General features: G+C 41.6%; 1 protein-coding gene across 1 annotated transcript in view; it reads right to left on the reverse strand.

Annotated features, from left to right (window-relative positions):
- Positions 1–595: 595 nt before the first annotated feature.
- The window catches only part of GRIN3A (glutamate ionotropic receptor NMDA type subunit 3A), a gene marked incomplete at its 5' end in the record, with an annotated part of 77070 nt that continues 59538 nt past the window's right edge, over positions 596–18127 (reverse strand). Inside the window, 3 exons of the mRNA XM_084503952.1 lie at positions 596–7300; positions 9600–9673; positions 10938–11102. Of these exons, the coding sequence (XP_084360078.1) occupies positions 6964–7300; positions 9600–9673; positions 10938–11102 (576 nt within the window). The 3' untranslated portion in view covers positions 596–6963. The remainder of the gene's footprint in view (positions 7301–9599; positions 9674–10937; positions 11103–18127) is intronic.

Genomic DNA, 18127 nt, shown 5'->3' on the forward strand with positions numbered 1-18127 from the left:
ACCACTTCCCTGGGCAGCCCGTTTCAATGCCTAACAACCCTTTCAGTAAAGAAGTTCTTCCTAACATCCAACCTAAACCTCCCCTGGCGCAACTTTAGCCCATTCCCCCTCGTCCTGTCACCAGGCACGTGGGAGAACAGACCAACCCCCACCTCACTACAGCCTCCCTTGAGGTACCTATAGAGAGCGATAAGGTCGCCCCTGAGCCTCCTCTTCTCCAGGCTGAACAAGCCCAGCTCCCTCAGCCGCTCCTCGTAGGACTTGTTCTCCAGGCCCCTCACCAGCTTCGTCGCCCTTCTCTGCACCCGCTCAAGCACCTCGATGTCCTTCTTGTAGTGAGGGGCCCAAAACTGAACACAGTACTCGAGGTGCGGCCTCACCAGAGCTGAGTACAGGGGGACGATCACCTCCCTAGCCCTGCTGGTCACACTGTTTCTGATACAAGCCAGGATGCCGTTGGCCTTCTTGGCCACCTGAGCACACTGCTGGCTCATATTCAGCCGACTATCCACCATCACTCCCAGGTCCTTCTCTGCCTGGCAGCTTTCCAACCACTCATCTCCCAGCCTGTAGCTCTGCTTGGGGTTATTGCGCCCCAGGTGCAGGACCCGGCACTTGGCCTTGTTGAACTTCATGCAGTTGACCCCAGCCCATCGGTGCAGCCTATCCAGATCCTCCTGCAGAGCCTTCCTACCCTCAAGCAGCTTGACACACGCACCTAATTTGCTAGCCGCCAGTTGACTGGGACCTCCCCCGATAGCCAGGACTGCTGATAAATGATGGATAGTGGCTTGGCCAGCTCCTCTGCCAGTTCTCTCAGTACCCTTGGGTGGATCCCATCCGGCCCCATAGATTTGCGTACATCCAAGTGCTGCAGCAGGTCTCCAACCATGTCCTCATGGATAGTGAGGGCTACATCCTGCACCCCATCCCCTTCCACCAGCTCAGGGTGCTGGGTATCCAGAGAGCAACTGGTTTTGCCACTTAAGACTGAGGCAAAGAAGGCATTAAGCACCTCAGTCTTTTCCTCATCTTTCCTCACAAAGTTTTCCCATGCATCCAGTAAAGTGTGGAGATTCTGTTTAGTGTTCCTTTTTGTGTTAATGTATTTTAAAAAAATCTTCTGTTGTCTTTAACAGCAGTAGCCAGATTGAGTTCCAGATGAGCTTTGGCCTTTCTAGTTTTGTCCCTACACATCCTTACATCATCCTTATAATTCTCCCAAGTGGCCTGCCCTCTTTTCCAAAGATCATAAACCCCCTAAGCTCTAGCCACAACTCTCTGTTCAGCCAGGCCAGTCTTCCCCGCCAGCTCGTCTTTGGGCACGTGGGGACAGACCACTCCTGCGCCATGAAGATTTCCTTCTTGAGGAGTGCCCAGCCTTCCTGGACTCCTCTGCCCTTCAGAACTGCCTCCCAATGGTCTCTGCCAACCAGTGCCCTGTACAGCTCAGTCTGCCCTCCTTTATTTCAGGAATTTGCTCTGGTTGTCAAAGTATTAAATCCCATGGAAGTATGGGGGCATTACTGGGCGTGAATAGGAAGCTATTCCCGATGAAAGGCCAAACAAGGAATGAACTGGTACGTTTGTAGAGCTCAGTGGAGTGACTCTTTAGGCATCTTCCTGAGTCAGGCCAAGAATCTGTGAAGACTGGTGCATTAGTAAACGTCCTCTGTCCCCAAAAGCATATGCAGATCTTTATATTCACAAGGGGAGAAAGAAGCTGTTGGTAAATCTTTGAAAATGGCATTCCACTGATGACCCTGGTTGATGTGGACATCTTCTCCTAGGCTGAGACATTGCTGTCATTGTCCTTAGGTTCCAGAAAATACTTTGTAGGGGTATACTTTTGGTGCAGTTTTGCCACAAAGATCAATCTTGAAATGCACACGCTATAATAAAAGTTGTGGTCTGGATTATTTCTCTGTTTTTCTTGACTTTGGTAGTATCTAGATATGCTTCTATCTTTTGCATGGTTATTGGAAACATATTTTCCAAAGCCTTCAGCTTGTAAAGCAGAGTGGTGAATTTCTTCTCTCTTCAAAAATAGTTATCTGGAACAACCTTTGTCCTTTTGGCTATACATTCACAACTTTATTCCTAACACAACAGAAGTACCGATGCATCCGTTCCGTCATTGTTGCTAGAAATCTTGTGAAAAGACACAACATACATTGTAAGCTCTATACTCCCTGTATTGTAAGGTTACGTTTGAAATCTGCTGCTGAAAATGAAAGGTAAGTCACTTATTTATGACATTCTTTCATAAGATACGGTGTTTTTCCTGTAAACTTCTTGGAAGTTCCTCTTGGAACTGCCAGAGGTTTGTCTCATCCATGCACCTTCATTGAATCATAAAATCTGAGTTATCTTCCTGTATTTGCTTATACCAAAACAAACAAAAACAATAGCGAAGTGAAAGTAAATAATCACACACTATCTTGTAGTATGCATTGCTATCTTTAGCTGTCCAAAAGACTCAAAAATATGAATTAAACCCTCTGAACCATGTAAATTACTGTGAATCCTCAAAAATAAGAAGGAACACGTCCCTGACTTTGCAAGTGGAAGCTGGAGTGCTGAGAGATTGTGTTATGGCTTACATGCTGTCTTAGTGTGTTCAGGAGGAATGAAAGCAGAACCTTCACTTTCATTAGAAGTTGCTGTTTGGATTACAGTTCGTGACTTCATGTCAGAGAAAGGAGAGGATGTGTTAGGAATAATGATACTTACAGGAGATTTCGTGGTACAAATGCCTTCTCATCAGAAGCAGGACTTGGGTCACCAGCAAACATTGCCTGGGTCTTTGAACAGCTTTACTGTAACAGCACACTTTTTTGCAGCTGTGAAAAACATGAATTATACAGCCTTTATAGGTGTACAAAGTCCTAAAGTCACGAAGTCACTCTGCATTTCTACTTCAAGTCAAGCTGGAAACTTCTGTGCATATACTGTCAGTGTTGGGTTTACTCTGGTCACAGTAGCAAACAAACATTTGAAGCACTCTGGATTTGTTTCACAGATGGAGTTCGGAGACACTCGTTTTCCCTTTCTTCCCCAAGATAAAAATATCTTAGTATAAAATAATATTTTAGTTTAAGCTGAGTAAGTCCTTGAAGATCATTGTGGACGCTATTAAACCTCTTTCTGTGCTTATAATTTAAACACTGAGAAACAGTGAACGTTTTAGATAGTCTGTTTTGGCTTGCCTGAGTGAGTGAAAATGGTTTAAAAGTGCATCAAGGCTAAAAATAATTCTGTTGAAAAAGGAGTACAAATATTCTTTAGATAAGGTCTCTCCACATTCAGTAACTGAACCAGAGTAATCAAATGTAAATAAAGAAAAAGCCTCTGTAGCATTAACAAGGTGGGAAAGGGTGATGTGTGGGTGGGTGGAGTGGATTTGGGAGAGTGTAAAGAGTTTGCAAGAGCTCTCGATATGGTTTCTGAGGAGCATTGCCGTCAAGAAGGTGGCTATAAAGGTGACAGTTGTGTGTCATGGGCAAAATAAATCAGCGTGGAATGATGAAATGGAAGGATTACAATTTAAAAACAAAAAATCCCATCCAAAATAGAAGAGGTCAGAAAGAAGTACAGCTGCAAAGTCTGGAAATTTTCTTTGATTTTCCTTCCTTTCACCAACCTTACACAGAATGTAAAAATGTCAGGACACATCACAGGTCACTTATATCATTAGCTTGACCCTGTGTCAAGCAGGAAAACCATCATCTGTGTTCTTGCTCAATCCAGATGCCATCCATTCTTTAAATCTTTTGACATTACTCTGCTTGTGATAATTGAAGCTCAGAAAGTGTTTGAACCGACTGCTGTCCTATAAATCTGCCTGGCTCTTCTATAACATCAAGTTAGTCCTAAGGATAGCTCTGTGTTTCCAGTCCATTGGCTGTAATCTACTTCTGCTTTCTCCTCTGTGGCCTTTGTAAATATGTATAGGGCTTTGTGGAATCCAGACAGGATGAAATCCTTGAGGCGGTCAAGTTCCTCCCTCAGTCTGAGGAGGGAGGAGTTAAACTTGAGGCACAAGACAGAACCATGACAGCCTCTTGACGTAGCCATTCCCCACCTCTCCATGTAGCCTGCAGGCATTGGTTTGTGTGCAATATTCCTCATCCTATGGTGGGCAAACATCCTGAAAACCATCGCAAACATTGTTGCCTGTGGGATCAGGCTGGGTTCTTCTCTCTCAGATGAGAGACAATAAAATAACATTACTATGGAAAAGCAGGACTGATTGAAAAATCCTTGTTTTTCTTTGTTTTCTGGGTACTAGTCTTGGTACAGAATTGAGAAATCTAAGGACCAAGCAGCTGGGCAGATGTGTGAGAGCTGACCTCCTCTACATCCCCAAGTCTTGTACTTTTTGCACGTGGGGTTAACCCACTCTTCCCTGTAGTGCGTTCGAGGTCTGGTGAAAAAGGCAAACTCCAAGAACCTTTCATTTTTCCCTTTTTTCTTTGCGAGGTTGATGTTTTGATAGGGAAACTGTGCACCTTTAGCAATTAAGTTCAGATTACCTTAAACTGAGGTAGCCTTCAGATTTGTTTCATGGTTGCGTGACTATTTGAAACCATTGCGATAGTGTTACAGAATGCTTTTGTTTAAAGGAACATCCTTACTCCGTGCTGCCTTTTGGCAAAACCTGTCTCTGCTGGGCAAGAACTTCAACCCTCAACCAAAAGGCCTCTGGTTAATACTGTGGTAATTCAGAGCAGTCCCCATTTTGCATTTGACATGTGAGTAGCCTGTAAAGCACCCAGTAGAAACACAGATTTTTGTTTACCATCAATTATTAGGTGGCTGACATTTCATTTGCGCTTCTGTCTTTAAAGAGTGGTTTGTTGAAAGATTGGATGTTTGGATTGGACTTTGAACCAGAACATGCACAGTTAAGATTTTGTTAGGATTTTTAATTTCACATCTTTTAAAGCTAATATTGATCAGCTTTCCCTGGACTCATAACACATGTAGAGATATGGAAGTAACAAACTTGATAAACCTACCAATAAAATTGGCTTGGAATATTTCTTTCCTAGTGTTTGCCTCATAATAATGAAAAAAATAGCGTTCATTTGTTCTAACCAAGTGAAGTCAGAGGTTGGAAGGTACAGATAAAAAGCTCTTCAGAAGCTGGTTATCTAAATGAGTGAGTGAGGGAGGGTCAGGGAAGGCAACAAATGCAAATTGAATGACTTGATCTAGGTCGTGCAGTTTTTTAGGTGCAGGGAAAGAAGGGACCTTCTGGTTGTTTCAGACCTCTTTGATGTGTAGGTGTCACATCACCTGGCCCCACATTCCTGTTTTATGTCTTAATCCGCTCTTTTCTGGGTAACTGGCTATTGAAAGAAGCAGCTGCGCTTGCTGCCCAAAAGCAGAGGCCAAAGACTGATCAGGGAGTAGAGTATGAGCTCCTCTTAATGGGGCTAATTGGTCTGGGTATTGCTGCTATCAGCATTAAGTAGTCTGTGTAGAGCTTTTCATTTGCAGGTGTTTTTGAAAGCTTAAAAGTGGGAGTTAAAAAAAAAAAAAAAAGTAGTATGCCTTATTCAAACCCCATAATACATTTCCATGTCTGGCAGAAGCCTTTAACCACACCTGCTAGGACTGTCACCCTTGGCAACATTCACACAGTTGGCTGGAGATACAGGGAGGGTACAGGTGATTTTGCTGATGTATCAGGGAGACCAGAGTTAATTCTGCCAAACATTCTTTGTAATACAGGATGTGTTGTGAAGTGTTGTTTAAAAACTCATGGAAATCCTGTATTAATAACACAGTCACGTGGATTGATGTATTATTTATTCAGATGCTGAACAGCTTACCCTTCCTTCCACTCATCCAGGTTGGAGGGAGCTCCACTCAGTACATTGCCTTAGAAACAGCAAATCTCTATCCCCTTTACAGTGATTTTTGGTCCACTAGAAGGTTTTGGTGCCAAATTCCCTTTGACTTCGGTGGGAGTTTGGTGTCTGAATAAATCAGTGGACCAGATCCCCATTATGTTACTTTGGCTGTGAGAAAGAAGCTAAACATCGATTGTAGACAGAGAATGTTAAGGGAGTGGTTTCACAGAGGAGAACCGCACCTTTGGTCGTAGATAATGGTCTGCAGCACTGCTGCCCTCTCCCCTCCCCTCATCCTTGCCTTGTGCCACTGTGAACCCATCCCCTCACATCTGCCAGTGCAGCTGTTTTTGCATGGCTCCTCTCTGGGTGGGAGTGCAAAGTGAACCCAGGCTCAGAAGCAGACAGAGGTGGTGGTTTGGTTTTTGCCAAGTTATTTCTAAGCTGGTTGAGTTCCTTTATCACAGTCACAGAGCAGCCACATCTGCATTTGTGCTGACAGAGCTAAGGGAACAGTGTGTACTGGGACTGCCACCAAGAATTTGTCTCATGAGCTGCAGCCCGTGCCAGGAGGGAAGGGGTTGCCAACATAGAAACTAGCACCTGGTGTAATGAGGCAACCATAAGGAGCCTTAGCATAAACAGAGACTAAATCCATAGGTACCACAACAAAAACATACCAACAAGGGACATGCTTCCAATAAGCAGTTTAGATTTCCTTGTTCTTTTTTTTTTTTTTTTTTTTTTTTTTCTTTTTTTTTTCCCTTTTCTTTTTGAATTAATGCACAGAGAGGGCTAAAAAAGAAGGAACTTAACTGTAGTGCCAAGTGAAGGAAACAGGAACTCCTGCTGTTGAGACAGTTCTTGTTTCTCTAGTCCCTTGGGAATAGCTGACGTTGGCTGGGAGAATGCAAAACTTGTTAGGAAAGGAGGAGGACCCAGGAGGGTGGCAGTGGCTGTGGGCTGCTGCAACGCTGCTCTCATAAAGAGCATATTGCCTGTTTTATTTTCATGCCTCTTCCCGGCATTACAAAAGCACGTTAAAAATTTTACAGAGGAGGGGAGAAAGGGAGAAAAAGGGAAAGGGCCTGAGTATGCTGGCCTAGGGCTCTGCAGTCCTGTTTTTTCTCTGATACTCTTCCAGCTCTGATTTCCTGTCCATGGCGAGCTGCAGCTCCTGCTTGATGATTTGGATCTGCTTCTCCAGCTCTGTGAGCTCTTGTGTCACCGAGGTCCTGGCCATGCTGAGGGTGTCTGCTTTCCCGTTGGTCGTCAAAGAAGCCGGAGTCTCTCTCCTCACCTGTGGCAGGGGGATGTCTTGGTGCTGTCGGATCGCCACCTCATTTTGCCCCTCGTTGGTGCAGACGTATTTTTTCTGGTGACTGTTGCCCATGTTGGCTGTATTCCACACGGCGTGCTGGCTGTTCCCTACGTGGGACCTGAACAGAGGTGTGAGAGTTAACACAAAGTCACAGCCTTCTCTTGTGAGGATGCAACGCCTCCCTGGGAGCCATCCTACTGGAAAAATACACCGCTGCTGTTATCAATTACATTTAAATATTATTCCTTTATCTTTGGAATTATTTTTCCTCTGAAGTATAAATTATAAACACATATGGCCAAATGTCTTTGTTAAACCATAGCAAAAAATCAAACAGAATCCTAAAATTCAAGTTCCCTACATTATTTTTTTTTTTTAGTTATTGAATTACAGTCCTCTCTACTCCAGCTCAGGAAGATTTAAGTCCGCTTCTAAAGCTTTCTGAAAGCCTTTGTGGCTGCAACATCTACAGTTCTTTACAGCATTAGTCCGCTGGGGGAATGGACACAATGACATGGTTTATCCAAACCTTTCATTGTAGAGCGTGAGCTTCCCAACAGACATCAGTGTCATTATCGCTAACGTGCCATTTCAGATGTTTTTTATTTCACAGTTTATAGCACAGCTTTTTGATAAAGCTTTTGTGACTGCCACAGCTTCTACTGCTTGTGGCTCAGGTGATTTGGGGGGGGGTTGAATGTAACAGAGGCCCAAGTCCGCAGTTAACACTTGTGTCTCATCAAGTACGTGAAATCCGATAAGAGTTCAGCTACTGATGTTGAGAAGTTTTCCTAGTATGGAGTATAAAGAGTTTTGGAAAGTTAAGACCTGAAAAAAACAGTGGAGTATCCTCCCTGAGGAAAACTGCTATACCATAATACAAATTCTTTCCACCTCTTTTCTATATCTTGGTGCTTTTAGTAATTCCACATTCCTGAGCAGGAATAAAATAAAGTGCAGTAATATAATTGTTTTGAGATCCCTGGGCCCTATGTTGCTGCATTATTATTCATTACAAGCTGGGCACCATGTTACTAGGTGTCTTGAGTTAAATTCACCACAATTCTGTGCAAATGGCAGCTTAGACCACGTGAAGAGCAAAGGCTGTAGGTGGGCATGCAGAAACACACACACGAGCTGGGCGTTGCACAAGCAGGATTTTTTGGCAGCAGCATATCTTCACTCTGAATCATTAACGAATCTTTTTCTAAGTATAAGGCTTGTGACCATTCCTTGTGTTATGAAGTTTTTGCACTGCTCAGTATCTGTCAAATAATTCAGCCAGTGCTTTTTTTTTTTTTTTTTTTTAATTATTGTCAGAGATGCAGTGTGCCCCCACTTGGAGGACTCCTTTGCCCTTGGACTGTATTAGGATCTGAGGCTGGTGTGAGTGTGAATGCTACTGTCACTGCAAGGGCAATGTTGGAGGAGGAAACGTTTTGCAGCAGGAGGCACTTGTTACTGCCATTTAGAGATCAAAAGCAAGGAGTTGCTGTGGCAAGGAGGTGCTACACTGAGGATTTATTGGGGCAATAAGATGAAGGAATGAACAGAGGAAATTAGTTGCATGCATTTTTATGAACTCATTTATATATAGGCAGTCTAGAAGCCTATAAGTGTTTATTTCTTATATTTGCTGACAGTGGTGCAGGGCTAGCAAACAGAGCAAGACCATTTACATGTTCTGGCTACACTGAAGTTACACGCAGTTACAGTCATGCCAAATATACAGCAGCAGCCAGGAAGATGTTTCTTTTCTACATTCTATGTCTCTACTCATTTTCTACTCGGGTATAAAAGCTGCTGCCTGCATCAATAGTTTTAAGTTACTGAGCAAGTGTTTAGTTTTAAGAGAATGCTTTGTGTTCCCAAGGGTCATAGATAACTCAAGCTGTTTGCTCTTCAGAGCACAAGTCAAGTTTGTTGCCTACTTTTTTCTCCAACAAGAGACAAAGATTTTTGAAAGGACTGCATTTTCCTTTTTTCAGCTTAGTTCTTATTCTGAAAAATAAGAAAGCTGAAAAAAAAAAAAACAACAACAAACATGTACCACCTGATCAGTTATTCACTGCAAAGCTGTCTCACAGGGCCCTACACATCTGCCAGTTCATTAATATATGAGTAAAAACAAGGCAGCGAACTTTAAAATCTGCAATGCCTGTGTTTAGAATGGAGTGCTTTATTTAGCTGTAAGGGAAATCACGAAAGAACAAGATTTCTGGGTTTAATGCTTTCTATTGTAAACAGCTAATTTCTGCTTCCCTCTCTTGTCATTTCTATTGTTTCTTTTTTTTTTTTCCTTCCTGTTCTGTTATCTTTGGGGTGTATTAGACCCATAGATAGATTCCCAGATACACTGCACTTCATTTAAAAGGACTTTCTGTACTTTGTTTTTTAAGGCATGCAAAAATTCCTACCTCTTTTCTGCTCGTTTTTTCTTAGGCTGGCATTTGTCTTCAATAAATGAACTGTTCAGAGCACGATGTAATCTCTAGAGGGAAAAGAAGAAAATAAATTACTAAAAGCAAGATTAAAAATAGCTCCATAAATACATAAACAATTTGGGCTTTGTGTGATGGACTTGAGTATAAATTATTTTGCTTGTTCAAGGATACAAGCAACGTCTGTGCTTTGTCATTACAACAAATGTATGTTCCCATAGTTTCTTGAAGAAGGGCAATCTGAAAGGTGGAGAGGTAGTTTGCTAGCAATCCTTGTTTTTTCAAATTGCACAGAAGAAAGGTGGATCTTAGCAAACTACATTATTTTCTAAAAAAATCTCTTTCACTATACTGCTTGAAAGCAGTAGAAGCTTTTATTATTATTGCTTTTCTTTTTTTCTTTTTCTTTTTTTCTTTTTGCTGTGAAGTAACCTCTTCCTTTAGTGCAAACTTGCAGAGCAATTTTCTTCCATTTTTTCCTCAGAGTAATGGAAGAAATTACCCAGCACTTCGTGCATGCATCAAAAAGGTTAGGAGCCCATTATAATAAGGTAAAATCTTTAGGCTGTCCAGGCCAAATTAATAACACTGTTGGTATCCAAAAGAGTGGTATGGTTAAAAGTACAAATGGAAAGGCTCCTTCTGTAGACTTTCAGTTGTGAACATTTCGTAGATTCATAGAATGACTTTTGGAACAGACCTCAGAGATCATCCAGCTCCAACCCCCCTGCCAGGGGAAGGGATGCCACCCACTGGACCAGATTGCTCAGGGCCCCGTCCAACCTGGTCTTGAAAACCTCCAGAACAGGTTTAGAAATTTAGAGGAGTTAGAAGCTAAAGGAGTGAAACTCATGATATATCATTCAGGGTTTTGAGGTCTTGATTTTTTTTTTCTTTTTTTTTTTTTTTCCCTTTCTTTTCTTTCTTTCTTTCTTTCTTCTTCTTATTATTATTTTGAATTAGAATTACATGGAAATGTGCTTAAAGAAAATTTCCTCTTTCCTAGAAGGAGAATAAAGAAACATTTTCTGTGTGACTTACAGAACTAGGAAATTCACATATTATTGCTAGAGTCAAGAAAGAAGGATTGAACACTTCTAAATCTGAACATAAATAAATATAAAGTAAATATTTGAAAGTATTTTCTTTGTGCTTTTGATTTTATCCTTAAGACTTTTCAAATTCCAGTAGCTGCTGTCACACTCCAAATGCCACTTGGTGGTGCTCTTCTTGCAGCCTTTTATTCGTTACTCTTGTCCAGGCTTTCCTAGTCACCCTGACATTACTTTCATAGGATTACTACTGAATACATACCTGACTTGTATGGAGCCAGTACTTCATCTTGGATTTCTTCTTGATCCGTGGTAGAACCAATCTGTACACAATGTGTTCCGCAATGGTAGTGAGAATGGACAAGACAAACCCAATGCACAACATCACAAAGAGCCCGGAAAAATGCTTGATGCCCATTTGCAGTGTCTGTGAATAAAATCAAAAGGGAAAGTTAATGAAGGAGACTGTTAGTTTATTTCAATAGATGTTTCTGTTGCATCATTTGGAAATGTGGTCTGACACGGCAGTGAAGTATTGCAGAATAGTCTGGATCTTGGTCACAGCAAAAGCTTTCTGTGCTGTGTGGCCACTGGAGAGCGGGGTGTTCAGGCAGAGCAAAAGACCTGTAATGGGAGTGAGATTCAGGCATAGACCAGGATTTTTTTTTTTTTTTTTTCTGTGCTATTTCCCTAATGAGATGAAGTGCTGAGCACTTGAGAATCCAGTACTTGGGGTATCTTTGCATTTGCATTTGTAAAAGCACATACTGCTTGACAGAATATACTCAATGAACTGTAGAGCGAATCTTTCATCAGCAGTGAGCTAAGACTGTTCATATTTTCTGAGAACTGATCATTAACTTTCTCTTTTTGTGCTTTACCCTTGATGGAAGGTCGTGGAGAAAACGTTTTGAAGTAGTAGCACAAACACGGCATCTCTCTGCTCCCTACGTTAACACGACTAAAACAGTGTTTTTTAGGAATCATCACCACCATTATGAAAAATGAACACTCACCTTGGCTTCCCCTGACCCACTCCTTTCATGTAGTTTAGGAGCCATTTATTATTTTGAATCTCTTATTGGCATTAATCATGTCTGAAGACTGAGGAACCACGTACAGCAGCAGTCTATACCACAAAAACTTGCTCTTCAATTCATAGGTCAGGCATGCCTGTTATGTAAAGTCTTAGTACCCTTATTGTCATGCCCCTGTAACTCAGTTATGAATTCATCAACAACTAAAAACTCTTCCTAGTAATTGCTGCCCACAGACTTCTTGGGAAATATTTCCAAGAATACAGATTTTACCCCTGCCTTTCTATTAAAGAATGTTACTCACCATGACATTAGAAAATTGCTTGGGTAGGGTTACATGTCAGGAGACGCCATCTGGGATGCTAACACCATGAATAATTGACCTTTGTGTGCCTTGAGCTTGTTGTTTTTGTCATGAGAGTGCTCTGTTATGACTATAGCTGTGCAACCCACAAAAGAAACCAGATCTAGCTGACAGTTAGATAAATCACATTTTTGGATAGATCTTATTATGAGGTCATTTTAAGCCAGAATTCATTTGTGATGAGTCTACTGAAGTTGAAGACTCTGAAGTCTCTTTATATACTTTTACTGGGTTACTGATAATATTTCCCTCTCGGTTTCTTTATTTGGTTTCTTCTCTTTAGAACACAATGATACGAAGCAGCATATCACAGGTTTCTAAGAACAAAGCTTCAGCAGTCAAGCAGAGTTTCTACTTTTTTTTTTTTTTTTTTTAAACATAGAAATGGCAATGAAATGTCATTCTGAGGATCCTCTGCAACCTTCTTGCCCCAGGCAGAATTCTTGAAAAGAAAATTCTTTTACTAATGAATCAACACTTCAAGAGCTGTAATGGGGGTGTAAAAACAGTTTATAAAGAAAACTACTGCAGCCAGGAAAGGAAAGGAAAGAACAAAAATACAAGATAATGACTTCGGGGTAGAAGAGTGTCAGAATCTTGAAACAAGGTTTTGCTCACGTTGACAGTTCATCAGTTCAACCTAAACAAAACTCCCTCTCAGCACTGGAATTTCTTAGCAATTTGAAGAATCTGTTGTCCCATAGGTTGTCCTTCTTGTGAGGGGAACAGGAGGGGTTACAAAAATCACAGGTCGTAATACCCTAAACCACTGAAAAAACAAATTCTTTGTTTGAGCTCTGTGTTACTGACCTGCTTTTGTTTGTTTGTTTGCTTTTAATTAGCAGTAAAACACAGTTTTAGCCTACATAGCCTAAAAGCAGATTGAGGCCCTGCATCCAATCTTTTTCTCAGCCTGTAGACCTGAGTATGGCCCATCTCTGAATTCAGCATAACAAACTACTTATGAGAAGCCAAAGCAGTGCTATCTGTGCTAGCTGAATAGGACACTCACTCTTGTTAATCCTTCACAGAGCATTAACAAGTTCAAGCATCACTTGCTTCCCAAAATGGGAAGTTCAAGGACCAATATGAAACAACATACTTAGAGTTGCAGACTTAACAGTAACTACAAGAATAAATTGAATGAGAAATAGAAAAATAATTGATAAGGAATGGACTTGCTCAGTCATCTGAAGAAAACACCTATATATATGCTCCCAGGCTGCTGCTGTTTGGTGTCACACAGAGGTGTCTACAGAAGGACACTGAGCTTGCCATAGATTTCCCTGGGGACAGGAAACTGTGAATCAGCTGGGCAAAGGTCCTTTTCCTTAACTACATGGGAAGTAACAAAGAAGTGCCCAAAAGCGTGGGAGATCAGTAAAGAGGCTGATCTGCCAGTGTTAGGTTGCTGTATGCCAGGGAGCATTTGTATTGCTCTGAGAATAGAGACTAGGTTTAATGGAATATTATAAAACTCTAGCAATTCAAAGAGAAAAAAAAGGGAAAGAAAGACAAAAAGATAAAGGAGACACAGTGGCAGTTGCACTGGGGATTCCTGCACACCTGAGATGTCTCCTCCAGCCTGAGGCTGGTGATTGATGCCATTCTAGTGCTGGCTGCAGAAAGAACACTTGGCCAGCTCCTCGCATGAAAAATAACTCCCTTGTCTTCAGTAAAGTTGTGCTGATTTATGCTGATGAGAATCTGGCTCACTGTCCTGTCAGCTCTGCAGAATAGTTTTCTACCTTCCCTGGAAACAGGTGAAAGGAATTCCAGCAGTGGCATCCCAGATATGTTTTTCACTTGTAATGGATAGCTTTTGAAATTGTCCCGAACAAGACATCTTTCACTGGGAAAGGCTGTGCCAAAACAAAGCTTCCATAGTATTTCTTCTAGCAATAAAGAAGATAATGCATTGCAAGAGCTACTTGGTAAAGGCTACAGATTAAAGGGAAATCTTGAGAATAAATTGCATGGCAAAGAGGTAGAGGAGAAGTAATTAGCTCAGTGTGTGTTACAGTGTATGGAGTTATTATCTGTAGTAAAGTCAGCAGATTTACATACCCTTGTAAGAAGGCAGATTATCAGCTGTTCATAATTACTCGAGACACATACACATTAAATAATAAAAGCAAGCATCTGATAGAGGCACCTCTCATTTTCATAGCATCATGATGATCAGTATCACAGCAGCAAACTCCAATCCTTATTTTGTCATTTGTCTATGCATTTGTAGGTGTGCATATAGGCTATATTGTGAAAGAGCAGCAATAGACTATATTCTCTGTACACCCAGTGCTTTCCTGGCTGCTGAAGTGATGTGGGCCAGGTTTGTATGCTAGTCCTTTGCTGACAATATAAAAGCAACAGATGACTTCTTTAGTGCAATATCTTGTCCTTATTAAGGAATAAGAGCTCACAGTCTGGTGAGCTTCTATTAACCCAAGATAGAGTTCTTGCTCCAAATTTGTAATCATAAATTCAGGAGGTAGCTCCCTGCATTTTAGAAGCAACTCAGTTTTATCCATGTGGTGGTTCTGAAGCAATAAGCAACCAGAGTCAATCCTTGGATGATTACAGCTGATAGGGTGGCAAGGACACAGTGGCAACAGCCTCTGAGTCATTTGCCGCTTACAAATGGGCAAATTGGCAATTTGTGAAAACTAACAAATACAAGAGCAGACATGGAGGTATCTGCCTTTTTATATACCCTTGGAGAGACATTTCTGATTTAACAACCCTTATCTCCAATTGCTGCCTAAACATTTCCTGCTGTCTGTTCCATCCAGAGTTACGTGCTTTTTCTTTGGGCACTTAAGAGATGCAGGTGAAGGTGGAGGATGCAGAGAAGACTTTGTGTTCTGTTTGAAGGGGAGAGCAGAGACAAAAACAGCACTCAGTATTTAATTACTGGATTTCAAGTGCAAAAATCCTGCTTTACTCTGTGCTTTGAGACACTGCAAATAACTTACTCTCCCTCCTTGTACTGAGAGCTGTGAATAGGCCATGGAATACATTTGTGGTCCAGCTTTGACTAATCAGAAGCCTCTAAAGATTTCTGTGGATTCCTTGCAGGTTGGCAGCACCACACAGCTATTAATGCTGTACACTGCTGAACTCAAGCTCTAAGGAGGGTTGTCATGTGTGTATTAGCTATAATAATAAAATAAGCAACCCTTTTTGATAGCATTTTCCCCACAAGGGTTTTAAAAAGCATTACCGAGATCAGGAAGTTAAATTTCGCAGCACCTCTGTGAAGAAGGAATTATTTCCAGCTTTACTAGGGATAAATGGATATGAAAGGCAGATTTTTAAAGCCATTTGGGTATCTCAGTAGATTTTCAAAATCCTGCTGACACTGATGCATGTATTTAGGTAACTAAACAGTATTAAAAGCAGTCCCTGTCCCCAGATTGAAGCATTTCTTGTAGCTGCTGACAGACTGGCTTTTATTTATTTATTTATTCTTTCTTATGGCTTTGTGTGCTCTCAAAGAAATGGCAGCACTGAAGTAATATGTATTTAATTTCTTTAGGGAGATTATCCTTGGCAAAGAACGGTGACTATGGCTTTAGGATTTCAAGTGCAAAATTTTGAGCTACTGTAAATCATTTTGTCTCACATTAATAAGACAAGTTCCTTTCCCTTCTTGTGAAGAGTTTTGCACAGGACTGGAAAAAACACTCTCTTTTGTAATAAATCTTTTTCGTAAGGCTCATCCATTATCTAAGCCCTGTCTGCAGCAGGAAGAACAACACACGTACCATTGGAATTAGGTGGTGAGTTGTTTTTTTCTGTGATATTACAGGCTGGTGAATTGGAAATAATAGTTTTGTCCCCTCAGATAGAGAACTATTTTTTGTTTCTCAGTTTGGACAGGTGAATCTAAACCTGGTATTCATTTTCCAGGATACTCAAAAAGTGCTTCTCCAGACTATGCTGTCGGAATCCAGACTCATATATCCCTTTCTTAACGACTATGGTGGAAAGTATTTTTCCTCATAGAGCAAATGAGGTGATGCCCCTCAAGTGGAAGGTGCCACTGCATCTTCCTGCATTGTGACAACCCCCTTGCAATGCAAGGGTTGTCACAGGGTAGTGCTTTCCTTGTGGAGGTGTCTGTGTGGCCTTCCCTTGACACCTGCAGTGCTCCAGAGACAAACAGCCAAACCACAGCTTCACGATGATGGGTAGAAACCCAACTGTTCAGTTGTCACATTACTGGTATAACAAAAATTGAAAATAACTGTTGACCCTTAAGGAAACTAGTCAAAACTAAGAGCACAAAGGCAGTTTGCCAGATGATAACTGGGTAAAATTATTTCAGGATGAATGGCATGGTACTGAGCAAGGTACTATCTGATTGTGCATCTCCGTGTGATACTAAGGCCAAAGATCCCCAATGTAAGCACACGCCACAGCAGGTAAAGTTTGGTCAAATTTCCTCACACACTCCAGAGAAGAGCCGTGGGTGGATTCCACCACCAATGAGAGAAGACAGGATGAAAGGACCTTGCCTTCACTGCACTCCTGGTCTGGATCAGACAGGAACTCATGGTGAATGGCAGATCCCCACCACCAGCATGTGGCATGCACAACAATGTGGCTTCCCCAGTGGGAAGCAGTGGGTCTGTTGTACCAGGTGAGTCTGTGCCAGCATCACCTGTGTGTTTGCATATATTGCTGTTGTAAATGTCAGGTTAGATACTGTTTGTGTATTACTATGAAGTATCAATAAGTTGTTTAATTTTACTGCTATGTATCAATATAGAAAAGTGTAACTTTTTGCTCCTTGTATTGGTTGCTATTTAACTGAACTGCCAGTTCTGTAGGTACAGCTAGCCCTTTACAAGGGGTGTCTAACCCCTGGATTACAATGGGCTTACAACCCCTGGATTACAAACCTCTCTGTGCTGGCTCATCACCTGAACACTCTACCCTGATCATTACTGCTTGGCCTAACAGTAAAGACTGCTGCTCAGTGATAGGCAACTTGTCCATTCGTGTTATCCATCCTGCCTGCAGTCATAGTGTCCCTAGCTGTTCTGCTACCATGAATGGGAAGTTGCAAAGCTACCAATTCGCTCTATTTTGGTTTGCAAAAATGCTACAGGAAGAAGGAATTTGCAGTCTCTCCTAAGCTTGGGTGGAGCTCATGTGCTGGATGGGAAAGTCCTCGAAGTTTGGTTCCCGCTGACATGGTGATACTGGGAATAACAGTGGAGTGAGGCAGATCTAAGTGTATTACTGTTCGCAAACTGTAAATGCAGCAGAATGATTAGGTGATTCATCCAGATGTAACATGCAGGTATAGCTCTGCCAGCTCCACTTCCCTTCTGAACTATGCTTTGCCCTAAGCAGAGAGACACAAAGAATCCGATTGAGACTAGGGTATGACAATTTTAAATCAAGAGCATTCAAGCTGGCAATCAGTGAGAACAGTCACCACTACCAACAATTACTTGTAGTGGAGAGGGCAATTCACTGTAGAAATTCATTCAAGTTGTTTTAGCAGCATCGCCTGTGAAAGAATACAGACCCGAATATAGAAATTGGAATAAGGCTTTCATGATTAGAGGCAGGTCTCTATGTCCCATTTTCCTCACACTGCCTTAACCTATATGGTGCTAGTAAGGCATTGCAGGTCTTCCAGGTTAGTTCTCATGTCTGAATGAATCTGATCTGTATCAATTCTAGCTGTCTGGATGCCTGAAAACTTAAGAATTTTTCCTTTTCTCACTGTGAGAAAAGAATATACACAGGTGGGCTTCTTCACTATATGTTTGTTTAAGAAGTCAAAAGCAACATAATGGTGAGCTGGATGAGTTGCTTCAGAGATTCCCAATATCTTTAGGGATTGCAGGAAACACTGGAGTCTTTCAGTATAAATGAAAGGGGGATTTTATGCTTACAGCCTGCTGGGCGATAACAAGCTTGTCCTTATTGATGAGGTGACAGACTCAGTTTTAATTCTAGTGCCTGGCAACAGGGGAGCTGTAGATCAGCATTTCCCAGGTGCAAGTATTTGTCTGGATCTATGTATAACGA

The sequence above is a fragment of the Aythya ferina genome, assembly GCF_964211825.1.
Source record: "Aythya ferina genome assembly, chromosome: Z".
Taxonomy (NCBI): domain Eukaryota; kingdom Metazoa; phylum Chordata; class Aves; order Anseriformes; family Anatidae; genus Aythya; species Aythya ferina.